Source organism: Melanostigma gelatinosum (assembly GCF_949748355.1).
Source record: "Melanostigma gelatinosum genome assembly, chromosome: 13".
NCBI classification, from domain to species: domain Eukaryota; kingdom Metazoa; phylum Chordata; class Actinopteri; order Perciformes; family Zoarcidae; genus Melanostigma; species Melanostigma gelatinosum.
The window spans coordinates 22,779,704-22,799,330 of record NC_136646.1 but is presented as its reverse complement, the minus strand read 5'-3'; the positions used below and the strand labels follow the sequence as shown (position 1 = coordinate 22,799,330).

The 19,627-nt window shown below is 42.7% G+C and overlaps 2 protein-coding genes across 3 annotated transcripts in view; one reads left to right on the top strand and one right to left on the bottom strand.

Moving 5' to 3' along the window:
* Positions 1–83: 83 nt before the first annotated feature.
* dexi (Dexi homolog (mouse)) lies at positions 84–3,591 on the bottom strand. Of its 2 annotated transcripts, none has more exons than XM_079281222.1 (3): positions 3,493–3,591; positions 2,623–3,186; positions 84–2,400 (listed from the first exon to the last, which is right to left on the bottom strand). In XM_079281222.1, the coding sequence occupies exon 2, from the start codon at positions 3,061–3,063 to the stop codon at positions 2,800–2,802; it is 264 nt and encodes an 87-aa protein (XP_079137348.1). In that variant the 5' UTR covers positions 3,064–3,186; positions 3,493–3,591; the 3' UTR covers positions 84–2,400; positions 2,623–2,799. The 2 variants fall into 2 exon arrangements, with proteins under 2 accessions (XP_079137348.1, XP_079137347.1); XM_079281221.1 differs by lacking the exon at positions 3,493–3,591 and adding an exon at positions 3,323–3,435.
* A 350-nt stretch (positions 3,592–3,941) lies between these two features.
* clec16a (C-type lectin domain containing 16A) overlaps positions 3,942–19,627 on the top strand; it is a 34,900-nt gene continuing 19,214 nt past the window's right edge. The window contains exons 1-10 of the mRNA XM_079281253.1: positions 3,942–4,075; positions 4,880–5,008; positions 6,169–6,302; positions 6,530–6,678; positions 8,367–8,472; positions 12,875–12,998; positions 13,311–13,485; positions 13,825–13,875; positions 14,254–14,370; positions 18,585–18,861. Of these exons, the coding sequence (XP_079137379.1) occupies positions 4,002–4,075; positions 4,880–5,008; positions 6,169–6,302; positions 6,530–6,678; positions 8,367–8,472; positions 12,875–12,998; positions 13,311–13,485; positions 13,825–13,875; positions 14,254–14,370; positions 18,585–18,861 (1,336 nt within the window). The 5' untranslated portion in view covers positions 3,942–4,001. The remainder of the gene's footprint in view (positions 4,076–4,879; positions 5,009–6,168; positions 6,303–6,529; positions 6,679–8,366; positions 8,473–12,874; positions 12,999–13,310; positions 13,486–13,824; positions 13,876–14,253; positions 14,371–18,584; positions 18,862–19,627) is intronic.

Here is a 19,627-nt window from a genome sequence, read left to right as displayed (position 1 = left end):
TCCCCGTCTACTGCAAGATAATCAATGAACACACATGACAATAAAGTAAGAGGCGGAGACAACAAAGCTGCCATTCGCTCAAAGTTTATTAAATACACATCGGAAAATAAATCTCTGTTATGATCCATAGCTTATTACAGAATGTGCATGTCTGCAAAGAAGCAGATGTGGAGGGGTGACACTGGGTAAAGGCTGTATGTAGATGATCCGTCACAGTCCAAGTGAAGTCTCGTAGGTTTCCACTGCAGTTGATCAGAACCTGACGAGCACAGTGTGTATCATGCTGGGAAACAGCACAAGCAGTCAGATACCTGCAGCCAACACCAGCGGTCCATGAACAGTTTGTATACAAAACTAGTGTCCTCCACGTTTTCTTTTTCAGACTTTAGGCAGCGACTTTATTATTTGAACTCCCCAACTCATCGTACTGACATCAGCCTGTTAATGCCCTCCACCTCCAGAGTGCTCGCTTACACACACGGTTCATCTACAGTAAGACCTTTCCTGTTATCCATTCATTGACTTTTAATCAAATTCCATACAAACATGTTTCACAATACTTCATGAATATTAGTATCCTGAGCTTTAGTGATCTAAATGCTGCTGATTCATACAAACGCATGAACAATCCAAACATTGTACATGTCACCACAAAATATTTCATACTGGCAGCCTTGATCTAATGAGAAGAAATCATTTGGTGATCAGCAATCCTTAACCAACACTGGATGAACTCCAGCATGAACTCAGTCTTGCATGGCACAACGGCTCAGGTTTAAAATGGTAAATCTCATCGTCTGTTCATACTAAACTGTGCCGTCATGAATGTTTTTGACAGAATCATTAACATCGCTGTTCTTGAGTTGCAACACAGACGTTTCTTTTGAAATCATGAGGCGACGTGGCTGTGAACAATGATCTCAGACCATCTCAGTGAAAGGTTGTCCAGCAGAATGTAGCGTTCATGTACACTGACAGAGTAGTACGTTCTGAACTAAAGCGTGTTTAGAGTATGAAGCGTGCGCGAGCAAATATTTTTGAAACATCTTTTGTCTCTACGACTTCAGTTATTTGATGGACAACAACCACATTGCTATGGATTATTGTGCACGGTTTGCTTATTCTGGTGCTGTTTGCAGTGAAAAAATACTGGTATATACTGGTCTAAAATCAATGTTGAGTTAATTAGCTGGGCTAGAGGTGCTCTTCACTGACATACAGTATGTACAGTACCTTCAAGGCTTACACATATCCAGTATGGAATTGCCTCATTGCTTGAATCATGTTTATTATTGCTGCCAAGAATATACATCTTATTAACTGAATTCTAAATCCATAAACTGAACAGAAGGATAAAACAGAATCTCTTCAACTAAACCATTTCTTTAGACACACAACCGATATCATGCGTTGAGTCTTTTCTTTATGTGTCTAACACACATCTGTAACATTAAAACAAATAAAGAAATATGGGATAAAAAAGTAAAATATGTGACACACATCTTCTGGGATTCTGTTTCCTTTGACACGACTCTCACTGAAAACACTTGATCACAGATGATCACAGCTGTCATCACGACTGCTGCTAACTTCTACGTGGAAAAAATGACATGTGCATGAGACCCCAATTACTAATGTGGTATAGATCATCAGAGGGCTTACTGTATCAAAGAAATAATACTCTCTGCACTACAGTGAAGTGTTTCTGATTCATAAGAGAGCTTGTAGAGATTAGCGCTCTCCTATATCTCACAGTTTGACAGCCTGTGTTCAGTGTCAGTGCACCCAGAGTTCAAGCTGTGCTCCTGAGTGTGCACATCCCTGAAGCAGACAGACAGCATGGGCGACCTCAAAAGACATATTCTGAATTACGTCTCAAGGAATGCGTGAGCTTGCAGAGTAGCAATGCATTCTGAAAACTTCTAAAAGAAGAATAAAACTAGTGGTACTGTCGATGATTGAGTATGCAACAGACCTACAGTGGACATTGTTTTACCGAAATGTCACACTTCCTTCAGCCGTCGACCTGGGCAGAAAATACCAAGTCATATCGGACTACTTTATCTGAACTGGCTGCAACGCAGACGACCCGATTCATGCTGCACACCACTGGCAACATTTGTTTCCCATCCGCAGGGAACAGCTGCCTCCTTCCACTTGAGAGCACATTGTGCTTCCTTTTTATCTTTCATTGTGTCCACAGTGAAGGACACAGATGCCAGTGCTAACCCCATGGTGTGCAACCAGCCAATCGCGATTAGGATGGCAACAAACTGACCCGACAGCTGAGCCACTGTAGAGAGCTCTTCCTCCTCCCACGGGACAAGTGCTGATCATGTGGGCGGCGGTGCTGAATCTCTTCCTCAGGCTACCTTTGTTTTGAGCCCAGAGAACCTAGAGCTGTAAACAAAAAACACAAAAAAGGCAGATGATCATGTCCAAAACATTTCATACAGCTTATGTTACAACAGATCATAGAAAAGGGGGAGCTTTGTGAATGAAAATCATATTTTAAATGACCAAAACCTCTTTGCATCAGCTGCACCCCATGTTATTTTCTGTGAGGGAACCACTGGATCGTGCAGTTCATAATATTGTACATGTCTTGTGTGCTCTGCTTACTTTTTCACTGATGTGTCTGTGTGAGAAAAAGGCAGCAACAGCATCCGCTTTGAGGGACCTTTTCGCCACATGAATGACCAGGGAGTGTTTATGCTGGTCCAGTCCGTCCCGGACCTCTGCATCTTCACCACCACCACCACCACTTGAATTTCTTTTTCTTCCTCTAGGACCGCCGTGTCACTCAAGATACCCCTCAAACACATCCAGCTCAGTGTCATAAGGGAGAGAGGCCGGATCGGACAGCACCCCGAGGTCCACCAGCGCCTGGTCCATATCCTCGGGAAGAAATACTATCCCCACATTCAGGACGATGTACTCCATTAGAAAGGCATAATAGAGGATCAGGACGTTCACAAAGAACAGGCCCAGATAAAACATATATGGGAGTTCGTCCAACAGCGATTCTATCGAATCTAGCTGGGCATAAATTGGATGTGTCATAGAAAAGAAGGAGAGCCACGGTTTGTGTTGTTGCGGGGCCAGGATGTGGCGGACCGGAGTCGCTGGTGTCACCGCTAGAAATCTCTCTGGGGGGATGGGGTGTCCATCTCGGCTCGTCCCGACCTGCAAACAGTGATTGAGAGGCAGCTTTGAGTGCAAATGTTTCTGCACGGTCCCGAAGAAAAACGACAGCAACACTGGTAGACTTAATGGTGTAGCATTCATAGCTAATAATAACCGGCGGACGGGATTAAAATACCCCGTTAGTTAGCTCGACGCATTCTTGACATTGGTCCTTCGGGTTTGCGAAATTCACGCCATGCCAGCTGGCTAGAGCTAAAAACAGTAGCATGCAATGCTAGTGTAAAACAAACGCGAACATTTCTATAAGTTAAGTTATTTGGAGTTTTCATGTATACACAGCCGTACCGGGAAATACGAAACATTCACAAAAACACGCTTCTGGTGATGATTTAACAGCTCAACGTCCCTTCTAACATGTTACCGAACTACATCAAAACAGTCCTGACCACACGGAGCGTCATCGGCGGCATCGGCAGTTGATTGGCTCACCGCTTGTCAGGCTCTGTCGTGATTGGTCGTTGCGGTGCCGATCAGTTAAATAGCCCCTCGCGAGGACGTGTCGCCTGCTTCAATTGTCACTGCTAACACAGGAAGTGACTAGTGTAGTTTTAGAACCACTCGCTTTGTATGCTGTATCGAGGGTATATCTATGGGAGAAAACTACAACTCCCAGAAAAACCGTTCACAACCGCTGTTACGCAATGACCCCTCCGCGCAGCTATCGCCGCCTATCACCTTCTGTTTGCTAAGTAGCTATTCACACGGGAAAAGTGGGTGTTATGTATAGATGCGGACACTAACGTTAGCAAAAATAACGCACCTGTCAAAACGTTACACCTCTTAAAACCACCACCATGTTTGGCCGGTCACGGAGCTGGGTTGGAGGACCGGGGAAACCGAAAAACATCCATTCCCTGGACCATTTGAAGTGAGTAGCTAAGTATTAGATATGCTAACGTTAGCCTCTATGATTATAGGTTGAACGACAGTCAGCGTTGTCATTAGCTTTGTTGTAAACAGATAAAACAACAGTTAACCGTAGCTGTCCAGTCAGCTAATATAAATTAATGCATGTTTGTTGTTCCGTTTGGACAGAAATGTGAGCTAACGTTAGCTGTTAAATTAGCTCAAAAGTGAAAATCCACCCTAATGCAAAATTGACACTGTAACGTTAAATTTCTCTATTGGTTTTTGGAAAATGAAGTCAATATTGATCATAAACTGTCCGTACAAGCTGGAAATCTGCTCAGGTTGAAGTAGATGGAAGCTGTGCTCTCTATTGTGCGTTAACGTTACATATCTCTATGTAACGTTACCAGTCAGGATGGAAGAACTTTTAAATTGTCCCATCACAACAGGTGCAACAAATTACCCGTAGAGTGAGGGAGATAATCCAGCTCAGTCTACACACACACACACACACACACACACACACACACACACACACACACACACACACACACACACACAGAGAAGTCGTCCAATTAGGCGGAATAAGTGAAAACACCTGTGTGGGTGTACACAGTATCGGGGCTTTAATTGGATTGCTATTACATTACACTATTTGGAGATCCATTGAATATAAATAAGAGGGGTTTTTTTTGTTGTTTTACTATTCTGGCCTCCAGACATGTATTTATATCAGTTCAGTTTGTCTTTCTGCTGTTAAGTTTAGCGATAGATTTGTATTACCGAGCTGTGCGTTTACCCTCGGTTTATGTCGTTCCATCAGGTATATGAACCATGTCCTGACCAAAAACACCACAGTGACAGACCACAACCGAAACCTTCTTGTGGAGACCATCCGCTCCATCACAGAGATCCTCATCTGGGGGGACCAGAATGACAGCTCTGTATTTGAGTAAGTACCAATCGATGTCTTTTTGACAAATCCCTCACCTGTACCTGCAGATGTGACTGCTGCGTGGGAATCATATTTAGATCTCTATTCATACAGGCAAGGTTTGCTAAATGTTGCTCTCTCCTTTAAGAAACCTCACGTTCATGCATTTGACCAGAAGCACACAGAATAACTTTGAACAGGCAAACTTGTAAAACTTATCTCCAACATTAAACCTCATGGATAGATGCATAATCATACTCCAATTCACACTCCTAGGCAATTGAAAACTCTGACGCCCTCTTTTTTTCTATATTTCAACATTTCTAACAACCGAGTGGTTGTTTTCTGCTCTCTAACTGAACCATAAGTTAAACTGTGTCTGTGCATCACAGAGATCACTGGTTGTCTTTCTGTTATGCTGGCTTTACAGAGAGTAGTAACATTTTGACTTGAACATTGTATATTATACATATTTATCTACATTTCATTGCAAAACCCTGTTCAATGGCAAAAATAAACAGTTTAATCCTGGATATAAAAATATATACATATAAGACTCAAGCTGGGGACTCAAGCTCATGAAACCATGGTGTTTTGTTCAGTCAGAAGCAGCTCTGCAATTGGTGATGCATGTCAACATTTCGTTTACTTTGCCACCTCTGGCTTTATTTTATGAAACAGGAAATGGCTTTGAAGAGCAGAAAAGCCACAAAGGATGTTGAAAGATGACTTTGTGTGATCAGGAAACCCTTAGACATTGTGATAATGATCTTTTTATAGATATGGTGCAAAGTGCCAGAGTACTCTTATCATTCTGAACTCAGTATTTACTTTAGATACAGCCAGTCTGAGATCTGCTCCAACGAACAGTCGCTTGAGGTGAAATTGGCAGTATGTGAGGAGAGAAGATTTACATTGTACAGCATAACAATTTCTAATGAAGGCAATGTGCCAAAGAATAATCTGAAAAAAAGACATGAGAGAGGGGTGTATACATTCAATAAAGGGCCATTGCCCTAATTAAGTATGTGCCATTGCGTGTATACAATATGGATCTAAACTACTAGTCCACCATGATGCTGCAAAAGAGAATCATTCTTCTCTTTGATAAATATATTTGAAGATGAAATCAGCATGAACTGACTCTTTTTTGTGTGTGTGTGTGTGTGTGTGTTCAGCTTCTTCCTGGAGAAGAACATGTTTGCCTTCTTCCTGAACATCCTGCGTCAGAAGTCGGGCCGCTACGTGTGCGTCCAGCTCCTCCAGACTCTCAACATTCTGTTTGAGAACATCAGCCATGAGACTTCCCTTTGTGAGTATTTGAATTAACACTGATTGACAAAATAAAGGATGTGATGCAACGCATTGCAATTTAATAGCACTGTAACATGTAATACATGTCTTAAAGTGTATTGTTTTAGAGTACAGTGTTCCCTTCTACAATCACTGGGCTCCTAGATGGTTCAGAGAGATTTTTCATCATTTTACAAAAGGCCACCTTTTAAAAACGTCTGTGTGATGAAGTGTCTTCTCTTCTAGATTACCTTTTGTCAAACAACCACGTGAACTCCATCATCGTCCACAAGTTTGACTTCTCGGATGAGGAGGTCATGGCCTACTATATCTCCTTCCTCAAGACACTGTCACTTAAACTCAACACCCACACCGTGCACTTCTTTTACAACGAGGTGAGGCTATAGATGGGGGGGGGGATCGAGGGTCTTTTAGTCAATGTCAACTGTGCTCGTGAGTGATGGAGCAGATGATTAATACTCGCGAGACAAATAATAGCCTTAATAATCTTAAATCAGCTGTTACTACAACTTTAGATATTTTTACTGGTACACAAAAACATTCTATGTACAGAGAGCCAGTTAAGTTGCTAAAACTCCAGAAGCTCATTTGTCACTTGCATCATGTGCAAGTTGAGTCAGCTTCCTGTGTAGATGGTTTGATTCAGCCAATCTCGTCCACAAATCATCTTTCTCTTCACCAGCTGTAACAAACATATAAATGTCAATGTTGCCTTCAAAGTTATTCATTTATTATATTTATTACAGACAGTTTTCACATCTTGATTCTCTGAAAGGGAGTTTCAAAACAGATTTTATTCTTTATTTAAAACGATTCATAGATCATTATCATTCAGGCCTGTTGTTGTTGTTGTGGTGTGTGTGGTGATAGAAACTTAAAAAAACTGACCACCTGACTATTAACTGATGACGTCGTTGTTACCGCTCAATGTTTCAGCAGAAGTAGTCCTTCCATTGGCCTGTGTGTGCTGGGGAGAGTTATTGGTGTACTGTCGATGGTTGCTTTGCCCCTGACGCCAAGACCAGACCCAACGTGTAGATCTGAGCGTATTTATGTATATTGTTTGATTAGCGATAGGAAATTAATCTGAGGACATTTGAGTAACTTACCTGACATGCTGTCAGTCAAGCAAATCATATTTATGATACAAAACTGCAAACTAATCATGTTTTGTAACGAATCCCTCACGTCATTTATCGAGAGTAATTTATAATGTGATTTGTCGTTTAATCGCCTCCAGAGGGCGCTATTGGACAGCTCATTACGTTGGCCACTTGTGTTGCTGTCAGATCTACACAGCTACATTTTTCAGACCAGAGGACACGCTTTGGTTTGGGTTTGGTGTCGAGGTTCTTCATTTACTGCGACCTCTGTTGGTTTCTGGCCCTCCACTGTGATTGGCTGGAGGTCTCAGTGACTGAGGAACGGTTGGGTCGAGGATCAGGCACCGGCACAGAGAGAGATCGCTAAGATGCAGCCCGTTTACTAAATGTATGTTCGCACATGTTGCCCATCTAAATAACTGTTGGATCAACTGAGTCCCTTTGAGTGCCTCTGTCAGGTTTCAGGATGAACCAAAAGCACCCAAATCAAAAGCTTACAATGTGTTCTTTTGATATGAAGTGTCACAGACAGAACGGGCTCACTTATCCATCCAGTGTAGCATCCTCACTGACTGGATATTAAGAGTCATGCAACATTCATCATGAGTTCTGTAAGATTTGAGTTGTTCCATAAGGTAAGGCTAGTTGTTAACAGAAAGTGGAGAAATTCAGTGTTGTTCAGTAATTCTGAAACACCTCAAAATAACGTAGAGTCTTGTGTCTTTGCCCAGACCTGCACTTTAACATTATGGAACATTTTCTCAGTTAAATAGAGAAATAAAAACAAGATTGTTACTTTTGTTAAGACCTTTGTTATCAAAATGCAATACTGCCTAGAGTTTCTGTCTCCACTTGAGATGTCTCTCTCTCTCTCTCGCGCTGTGGTCGTTCGGCCTGAGCGCAGCGATGCAGGACAGTGCCTTGCTCACCGGCGCCCCCTCTCTGTCTCCCACACACAGCACACTAATGACTTTGCCCTGTACACCGAGGCCATTAAGTTTTTCAACCACCCTGAAAGCATGGTTCGCATCGCAGTCCGGACCATCACACTCAACGTCTACAAAGGTGAGTGCCGGGAACACGCATGCGCACATGCTAACCACGCACACACGTGTGTGTGTGTGTGTGTGTGTGTGTGCGCACACAAACACTCCCGGGATGCTGGGACTGTCTACCGCCTTTCTATGTCCTCCTGTCCTCTTCTTGCTGCTGCTTCTGGTGCATGAGCATGACCAGCAGGTAACTCTGTGACAAGCACACACAAGCTGCTTAGTTCTTGCTCTTAAATGTTTCATTGCTTTCTAATGGATGCGATTTATCCTCATTCTAGAGTAGAGTGGCTCTCTAAAAGCAGGATGTATTCCAAATGGTAGCTTTTTTAGCTGTTATTTAACAGACCTTTATTGGACGTTCTTCTAAAGCAGCGGTTCCCAAACATTTTAGGCCGCGCACCCCCTTCTACATCCCGACCGGGTTCACGCACCCCCAATCCCCCCCACCTTAAAAAAAAAGAAGCAACAGAGCCTATTTATAGCCGCATAGAAATCGGACCAATGAGAGAACAGTTTGCTCGCGCGTGGCATTTGTTTACAACATTTAGTCCGCTGTTAAATGTTGCAGTGTGAACACAAACCGAACAAAGTTGGCAACTGCAACATTGTATCATATTAATCCCTGAATCGGAACAAAGCAAACAAACTGAAGGTGTGAAAACGCCCTGAAACACTGCAACAAAGTTTCAATATCTTTCAGTGACACAAGGCGTCACTTTTAAAAAGCAATCAGGATGGCGACGACACGCGCACAGACTCGGAGGCAGATTGCATCACATTTAATTTACAATTAACCACACATAGAATGAGACTGCAGTTGTTTTGGGCTGTTTTGTAACTCCTCCAATTTCTATATAAACAATGTAAGGGGCTTTTGACTTGCACTGGCATGCTTGGTGTTCAGGTGGCGACGTAAATAAGAGGGCTTCAGACAGCTGCTTACAAGGGGGATTTTTATAAGGCATGTAACCGAGCGTCTTGGGCTCGTGTATAAGGGCACTTATCATACAGTAATAACTGGAGTCGGGAGATTAGACATCTTGTATCAGCCCACGGCTACTCTCTTTATTATTGTTTTCTCCTTTGGCCAGAGGCGGGGATTGCGCCTTCGCTACAGCAACCCTCAAGGGACATATCATCGTCAACACCAGAAGAACGACAAACATGAGACAGTCTGTTACATTCATGTTTTTATTTTGTGAAAATTATATTTAATATAAATTATTACACCATTAGACCGCCATTACATTTTCCCTCTCGCGCACCCCCTAGAGGCAGCACGCGCACCCCCAGGGGTGCACGCACACCACTTTGGGAATCCCGGTTCTAAAGGTTCTGCATTTAAAGTTGTACATACCAATCTGAAATTATTCGTAGCTACCTGGTGCTAGTCGAGGCATTTCAAGTATCCAGAGAGTGTCCTGTTTCTTTACAGTAATACCATCTGCTATTATACACACGTCTCTTCTAATGATATCTCACAGAGCAACTCTACAACACAGACTAGAAATTCAACAAATATTTGCTCAGAACCAGACCGATGAAAGCTGTTGACCTCTAACACTCGGATGAAAATCTGTAGAAATACTTGCAGTTCAGAGTCTAAACACAGCAATATCTGCCTGTAACCCTTGAATCTCCACAGTCAGCCAGCAGCTGTCTGGGTCTAATGCAGAAAAAGATCAAATTAGATAAAAATACCATCTGTTCCAGACTGTTATAATGTGCGACGTTTAAAGTAGCATCGCCACAACCTTCAGTTTCACTGCCTCACTGATTTACTTACTTATTATGAAGGAACTAACTCTTCTGCAAGTCCACTCTAACAAAGTTGAAGTCTTTCCACCCAGAAATCAATTGCAACATGCAGGCCTTTTCAAAATAAGTGCCCTGTGAGTGCAGGAGCAGCACAACAGGACTGTTGGTTTGTGCCGGCCTCTGCTGCTTCTTCCTGCCGTCTCTCTGGCTCTGAGCTGTCGCTGACGCTCCAGGGGATGCGGGTGGTGCATTTTAGCGGGTTTGGCTTTTTCTCCACACGCCGTGCTCTCTTCACCACACATAACATTTACCTTCCTCAACATCCAGTCACTGCAACATGTCAGCTATGGCGTCCTGTCTGTTTAGCCCTGCATGTAACACCTTACAGCTGTGTGTGTTACACTGTCCATAAAGTCTTGATTAGTTGATAACAGTTAGCTCAACTGACTTTAACCTTAGAAACACATGTCATGTATAAAGTAACCGAGTGGCGTTGGTACTGTATCACTGCTGGTCTGGTCCATGTGCTTTGCTGTAGTAAGGAATCTGTCAAAGAGGGAAGCATCAACTCAATGCAGCTCCTCTGACTGAGAATTATCAGGGGACCACACAGAACATCTGTATCCTGATGAGCAGGCTGAGACACTGCTGCAACGGAAGCTATTCATTGCATTATGCAGTCAAAAGTACAAAACACCTGTTCCAACAAACCCCTTGCTGTTGTAATTACTTTCCGAAATGAACCATAACTGAAATACTTTCTAGAAACGGGTCAGGATGTTGCAATAACTATTTTAACATCAAATTCTGATCATATCACGGTTTGATGCTTCCTACGGATTCCTTAAGTCATGCGCTGCAACAAATGACAACCTGGAAAAGGATTCGTCAAGATATTAAAGTAGTTTGTTGTAATTTAATTATATTGTGATTGTTGCTACACTAGCCTTTTCTCTGGTTACTTGCTGTTTGTTTCTGTTGTTGACCTGCTACACCGTGAGAAAGCAATGTGATATCCTGAATGTTTAAAATGATACCGTAACATATGAACTCCTTTGCCAGATGTGCCATTGTTTGCAGTTTGTTAAAATACCTGCGGGGTCCTTCCCAAACCCCCCCCCCCCCCCCCCCCCCCCCTTTACACACATTAACCCTGTGTCTGTTTTCCCCTCTCCCTCCTCCTCTTCAACAACCACTCCTCTCCTTGTCTCTCTCCTCCTCCTGCGTGCCCCATCTGCCTAACTCCAGTTTCATGTAAGTTGGTTCCATTCATTCAGTCTTTTTATCTGTAGGGCTGGGTAGCTTAGAGACATGTTATTTTCCTTCCTTATACTGTTACCAGTTGTCTGTACAGTACAGTCGTGCCGATACAATTCTAAAACCGGTCAGTGTTTCTCTAAGAGGGTTGATTTTAGTGTAGCTGCTGTTGATCTGAGACCTGTCTTTTATTGATTTTAATGCCTCAAATGTGTAATGTTTACAATAATTTGTCCAAGAAGAGTTATTAGTACTCTTTACATGTCAGTGTTTGTTGATACCCAGCCATGTTTGTTCTAAATGTACCAGTATGAATGTCCGTATTGTTCTTGTAAATCAATCTGTTTCACCCACACACAGAAAACCCTGCATAGCTTTTTAATTTGATGTTTCTTGGCTTAATCGTTGCACAGTCTTAGTTTCCGTTGAGCCTCACATGGTGGTGGTTGTTTTGCTCTCTGTGGTTATTCAGTCAGTTTGATCCTCAGTTCATCCACTGACTGATTCAGCTGGGAGGACATTGTGACTCTGACGAGTGGCAGCTTGTCATTTGTCTTTGTTTCCTGCTACTGTGTAATTCATTCATCTGATTTGGCTGCTCATTCACTACATGTCTCATTTTGACCCGTGTGGGTTGGTAATGTGAAACAATCATCAGCTTATATTTGCTTTTGCACTTCTTCTGGTCACATTTCATGTCGGTGAACAGAAGTATCCAAAAGTAATTGTTTAAAATGGTTTTCCCTTAAACAGTAACCCATTGCCCAGTAACAACTAGAAAGTGCTCCACCAGCTTAGCGTTGCACTTCTATAAAACAGACAGACTCACGACGGGCAGGTTACAAAAAGGAGGAATTGGTGCAGCAGAAATATTGTCTTCTATATTCCATTTGATGTGAAAAACAGCTGGAGTTCCTATTTACCTTTCTCTACATGAATGGAATTTATTTAGTTTTTTAAACATTACACTGTGATGAATTTTGTGTCTTTCATCACTACTTATACAAAGTTGGACCAAACCTGGCTCAGGTCTTGCTCTTGTCTGAAGATAACTCGCTGAGTGCAGGCTCAGATCACAGGTTTGATTAAACGGACAGTAAATCAGTTATTGCAGCGAGTAGCCCCAGTCCCACTGTGAGCTGAACTGCCTTTCCTCCTAATCGTACTCCAGTAGTATTCCCTTTGGATTGTAAACCAGCTCATGTACTTCATTTGACTTGGCATGGATTGTTCATTTTCATAATTTGTCTGTTAACTTTAATGGTTTTGGTTCCTTTTTAAATCATATTTAACCGTCACATTGTGGTGATTCTTACGTATGAGTGTGTGTGTGGGGGGCATTTGATACTTTTGGGCAGCCTTGGGAACCCAGATATTAATCCTGACCCTTATCTCTGCAGTGGACAATCAGCACATGCTGCACTACATCCGAGATAAGACAGCGGTCCCATATTTCAGCAACCTGGTCTGGTTTATTGGCAGCCATGTCCTCGAACTGGACAAGTGTGTGCAGACAGACGAAGAGTAAGCGCCTTCCATCGTTGTGTAATTCTCACTGTGGCCTCTAGAGGTCAGGCACGTCTCTATTGTGTCTCCTCCAGGGATGATGCTTTGTATACATTACATTATACTTTCACTGAATTCAACCGTTACATTTCATTTTAATCAACTTTCAAGTTAGAAGAAAGTGTGTTTTTCTTTTCGCTGCACACAATTGCAGCAAAAAGAGTCCTACATTATGAATCTGCACATGCACTGAGACGCCGTTGTGATACTAATGTACACTAATCACGCAACATCTCAGTCTCTTTCTCTCTGCCTTTCTTTGTGTGCCAGACACAGGAACAGAGGGAAGTTAAGCGACCTGGTAGCGGAGCACCTTGACCACCTGCACTACCTGAACGACATCCTCATCATCAACTGTGAATTCCTGAACGACGTATTGACCGACCACCTCCTCAACCGTCTGTTCCTGCCCCTCTATGTCTACTCTCTGGTGATCCCTGAGACGGTACGTGACCCTCATGTCCAAATGAATTAGTTCACACTGACGATAACAGATGCTTCTATTTATTTTTATAAAAATAAGCACATGATGCGTTTTAACATGCTTTGGAAAATAACTTCCAGGGTTAACAGAAGGTGTACTCACATACAATGTGTTTATCTTAAATACAAAAGCACTTCTACGGTCCTTTAAACAATTTAATGATTACCAGACTAGCTCTATGCTTTGTCTCTCGTCACTCTTCAGTTTAATCTCATTGTGCAGTTCACGATTCCTTTCATTTTCTTATATGTACTGCATATGTGTGACATTGACTGGTCTTTAATTGTTCTGTTTCTTTAGTCTGAAGAGCGAAAGATTAACCCTCAGGTGTCCCTCTACCTGCTGTCTCAAGTACGCAACACACACACACACACACATCAGGTGCTGCCACCAGCCATCACCAGAGCGCTGGTGTATTTCAGATGTGTGGAGTAAAGTGTCTACCGGCCACTTTGGTACATTTTAGTTTATCCAGTTCTGAAACCTTTTACGGAAACTGAACTCAGAGATATTTCTGTTACTGAAAAAGAGTTTCAGCTACATTTGTGTTGTTTTTGTGCCTTTGCTTTACTTTTCCATGTACGCTAAACCTGTCCAATGAAGTCCTTGAGGGTTACTTTACCATACTTTTTGTTCACATGTACTTCATTTCATTTTCAATGACCGTTTCTTGTTTTTAAAGATGTTTTGGATTACCTTCTTAATTGTGTATGTCTGCGTGTTTCCCAGGTGTTTCTGATCATCCACTATCAGCCGATGGTCAACTCCCTGGCCGAAGTTATTCTCAATGGAGACCTGTCTGTCTTCACCCCACAGACGGATAGACACAGCACACACAAGAATACGGTAATATGCACACACACACACACACTTGAACATGCTGTATACACAAGCACTCAGCACTCAGAGAACATCAATAAAAACACTTAATTGAAATATACTCCCACACACAGCAGAGTGTACATTGTGATACAGGGTCACACTAGCATATACACATACACAACGGAGTGCAGCGCACAAACAAGAACACGCACACCTACGCAGGCAACCGCATGGATACACACACACACACACACACACACACACACACACACACACACACAGACTGGAGTTCCAGAAGTGTGTGTAGGTGGCGATCGCGGGCTCATGGTTTTCTCCATGAGCAGGCCATCAAGGCAAATATGCTAATTATCGCCATAGCTTTTTCTTCTTTATATTTTTCAAGCAGTCTCTCCTTTCATCTTTCCCCCCTCCTAGGCCTTCCTTCTCTTTGTGTTTTCATCTCAATGTTATTTCCCTTCTCACTTTGTTTCCTTCTCTCTGTCTCTCCCTCGTCTGCCCCTTATCTTCCCCACCTCTCTACCTCTCTTTTTCTAAATCTCTCAACCTCCCAGTTTCTTCTTCTCCCGTGATTCAGTTTATCAGTTTATCTTCTCTCACCCCCCCCCTCGCTTTTCTTCGTTTTTTGACCATCTGTTTGTAAAGTCAGGTGGGTGTGCAGAGCTAGTGAGCGTTTCTGAGAACTCTTGTGGTGTGTGTGTGTGTGTGTGTGTGTGCGCACGCGCACTAGACCTGCGGCTGTTGTAAGAAGCAGCCCACCTTTTCAGTGAATGTGAGTTGAGGCGTGATGTCTTAAAAACGTCGGTCTACCACAACAGGAGGCAGCCAGACCCAAACTAGTAGCTGCCAGCTATTCATTCAGCTGTGCTTTTCTCTGCATTCTGAGGACTTTAAAAGCACCACATGTTGCATTTTTAAACGTTAGTCGAGCAGTTTCCCAAAGATTAGAGAAGTATCGTGTTCATAGTAAATATACTGTCCAGGCCATTGTCATGGTCTGGATTTTAGGATATTCTAACAAATGAAATAAACCAGAGAAACAGACTTGAGATGGCTTTACTGTCATGTGTTTTTTAGACAGGTAATCCTGCTCATTGTCTGTTTTACTTCCTGTCTTCACTTTATTCATTGATCAACTTGCAGCAGGAGCTTTGATGGCCGGCCTTCCTCAAAGGCACCACAGAATTAGAACTGAAATCAATCTCTTTCTCCATTCTGGGGTTGAATGAAGCACGAAAGTCTCTTTGATTATTTCCGATAATGCCGAAGACATAATGTACAGAAGTACCGGCCCTTTTTTTTTTTTGTTTGTTTTCTTTAATTACATGCATGTCTGGTTGTGGATATGAATTGTTTCAGCCACATCAGATGGAACTCTTGGTGTGTTATTGTTTGATTTATTGTAGATGAAACAGACGCATGAAGCATGGGCTCTGTTTCTGTGCAGGTGGTCAAATGGTTCTTCCTGTTTGTCTGTGATGTGGCAGGAAATTAGGTCACATGATGGAACACTGACAGAGCTGGTTCACCTAACCCAAATCTCTTTCCTGGAAGTATCTTTTTTTCTCTCTCTCTATTGTACACATATTGTACACACGTTTTCTTGCAAGTGCACCAGTTAGATCTGTGTGTGTGGAGTTTGTCTTTTTTCTCTTTCAAAAACACATGCAGCTGTTTAAGTTGTGTGCATATCTTTGCCCTGCAAATGGTGCTCTATTTTGTTGTGCTGCTAGGTGTGTTTGTGTTTAAGTTTGCCTTACATGCTTGGTGACCTCCATCAATTTCTCAGCATAGGCTCAGAGTGTGAGCGGTTTACCAGAACATAGTCAGCTAACAGGTGCAACACACACACTCTCTGAAGCTAGTCTGTGGGTTATGTCTGACAGCGCACACACACACACAGTGTTTTTAGCAGCGACTACAGAACAATGCTAAGTGCTCACACTCCCCCAGTGATACAGATATCAATGTTTTTGTTGGCTGGCTTTAGGAAGGATTATAGAGACGTGTCTAATTGTTCTGTGTAAATGAGTTACTAAGGCTTTTAGATTTATGCTTCAGGGTAATAGTTTTAAAAATAGGTTGGACTTGATCTGAAACACAACACATTTTAGCCTTTAACGACCACAGTTGTGTTTATTGCTTACAAAACCACCTTCTCCTGTCATGAGAATATGGAAAAAGGCCAAAGAGGGAGATAAGAGAGGGAATATAAATAAATACTTAAGCATTCCCGATCATCTAGCAATGAACCGGTTTAGTCAGAGAATAGAAAACATAAATTATAACTAGTTATTTATTTATGTGGCTCACTGCTCCTTCCAGTAAATGTGTATTCTGAGAAACTGCAGCTGTTTGGGCATGTAAGAAGGATGGGCTTGTGTGTACATGTGTGTGTGTGTGTGTGTGTGTGTGTATGTTCCTATGGCTTGACGTGTGTTCGGTGGTTTGTGTTGGCGTATGAGCTGAAGTGAAATAGGGCCACCTAGTTTCAGCGTGAGATACCTGATCCTCTTCCTCTTTATCTTCTTCAACAAAGGCAAATCGTTTTTCTGCAAATGAAACTACTAAACAAGAGTGAATATAGTATTACCGTACATGGGTATGCATATACAGCGGGTAAAATAAGTATTGAACACGTCACCATTTCTCTCAGTAAATATATTTCTGACGGTGCTATTGACAGGAACTTTTCACCAGATATTCTCCCAGTATTTCACAGGCTTGTCTAAATGTTGTGCAGCTAACTTTTAAACGAGCTTCAACATGCTTTTTCTTCAGCAATGGAGTCTTGGCGGTTGAGTGCATTACTTACTGCTTTCTTTGAAACTATTGTACCTGCTAATTCCAGGTCTGTCTGAAGCTCTCCAAAAGTGGTCCTTGGCTCTTGGACGACTCTTCTGATAATCCTTTTCACTCCTCTGTCACAAATCTTGCGAGGAGCACCTGGTCGTGGCCGGTTTATGGTGAAACGATGTTCTTTCCACTTTCTGAACAGTGTTCTCTGGAACATTCAGAAGTTTAGAAATCCTTCTGTAACCAATGCCATCAGTATGTTTTGCAATAATACGGTTGCGAAGGTCTTGATAGAGCTCTTTGCTTTTACCCATGACGAGGCCCACGGAACCTTCAAGATTTGAAGACCAACATCACACCTGAGTCATGATTTTATTAGACGTCACTATATTCAGGCACATTTTTGTTCATGGTGTTAGTGCACTTTTCAGGTTTGCCTGAATTATTAGTGAACTCGTCCTGATGATGCGTATATCTTGATGCCACTCTCAGTCCTAGTCCCGCATGGTCTGCTGTAGCCGCCTTGTCTTTAGCCAATCGATTAAATGCATCTCTCCTCTGGCCTCACACACAGTGATAACCATGCTGACCTGTGGTTTTTATGTGGTCCATAAACATGTGGTTCTTCCTTTTTACTGCAGGTCAGTGCTGACATATCTTATCTTCACCAGCTGTTTCCTGTGTGCATGAACTGCATTTTGCTGTACATTTCAGGGCTATATTTGAGAAGTGGGTTACTTCTACTTCCAGTATGGCCTCACCGACGTGTGTGTGTGTGTGTGTGTGCGTGTGCGTGTGTGTGTGTGTCAAAAGTTCATTTTCTCTGATGAAGTGTATCAGGGAGGAAGAGGCTTTTGTGTGTTAACATACTTTGATCAGCAGGATAGTGCTCGATGGATTTACTGTAAGGCTTGGTGACTGTGAGCATGTGCGATAAGATTTCGGCACATCCGTTATTAAAGTGTCTTTTTGTGTTAATGTGTCTATATTTTTTTTTGTTGCCCTTCTGCCAGTAAAAGGTGGCAGACGTTGCTGCCTGGAAACAGGACAGATGTTTTTTTCTAGGTATCCTGTGCGTCTACTCCAGAATATCATGAACTTTCAAAATACACCTGTTTTCTTTATCTCACTTGTTTTGCACCATTTTCTGTTTTGTATTCGGCACATGCTGAGAGGTTTGGTGCTGTTGCCACTGTGACGCCACCATATATATGTTAAAAACCACAAAGCAAAGTCACAGAACGGCCACTGCTTTATTTGAACTAAAAACATCTTTGAAAGGACCTCGTGGACTTTCATAATCACAAGAATGGATTCAGACAAAATGTAGAGTTGATAGAATAATACCGTGTGAGTGTCACTTCCAGACATGTGAGTTCCTCCCCTCTCACACCTTTGCCTCTCTTTCCTTCTCTAAACCTCAGGCCAGTGCAGGAGGTGTGCGTCGCTTCACCAAGCCCTCGGAGTCTCTGGAGCGCTCCCTGGAGCTGTCCCGCCATCGCGGCCGCAAGAGAACTCAGAAGAGGCCAAACTACAAGAATTTAGGGGAGGAGGAGGATGACGAAAGGCCTGGGGGAGGAGGAGGAGTAGAGGAGGGCTGGGACGATGACGGCAGAGGCGGAGAAAGGGAGAAGGGAAAAGGTACAGAGGGAGGAGGTGGGAGTTCTAAGGGAAGCAGAGCGAGTGGGGAGACGGCGGAAGGTGAGTGTGTGTCTCACTGGACACAGCAGTACAGGGCTGTGTTTCTCAGTTTTTCTTTACTGCCATCAATCAGACGTAGTCTCCCATGATGCACCTTGGTTACCCATCAGCCACCACAGCAGCAGCCCTCGTCTCAAAACAGAGAAGAGAGAAACTTAACTCCTTAAAAGACTGAATAACAACATTTTTCTTTGACTGTAACTGTTTTGCTTTTTTATTTTTTCTTAATTTAGTGTGCGCTTTACTGTTACTCTCATCTTCATGCATTTACTGTTGCTTGTCAAATTCACATGTTCAGCAGTAAGATATTTCTAAATGCTTAAATCCTGAAACAAGAAGTGTTAAAAACAACAAATGTCAAAGAATGAAGGAAAAAAATTGCAGAAGACAAACTGCAGAAAGTCCATATAACCAAAAATTCCTCTTTGGATAGTTTTGAGATGAGGCCCCCCCTCTTTAGGCTGCTTCCCCACTGACCACAGCCGACTGTCCATCGCCATGGTGACACACCATCCATCCTGTGCTCCTCACCTCTCCGCCTGTCTCTCACTCCTGCTCTGTGTGCATGTGTGTGTGCGTTAGTATCAGAGTACGTTTGTTATTTTAAAATGTCACCGTTTAGCTCATCTGACATGATTCCTTCTTTACTGTGACTCAACAGACTCTGTTTGCAGAGTCTTTGTGCAGCGCTGCACAATCTTAATGACTTCTGAAGGCTCAAATGCACAGTATTGTGTTTGACAGCCTGCGTTTCAACGCTCATGAC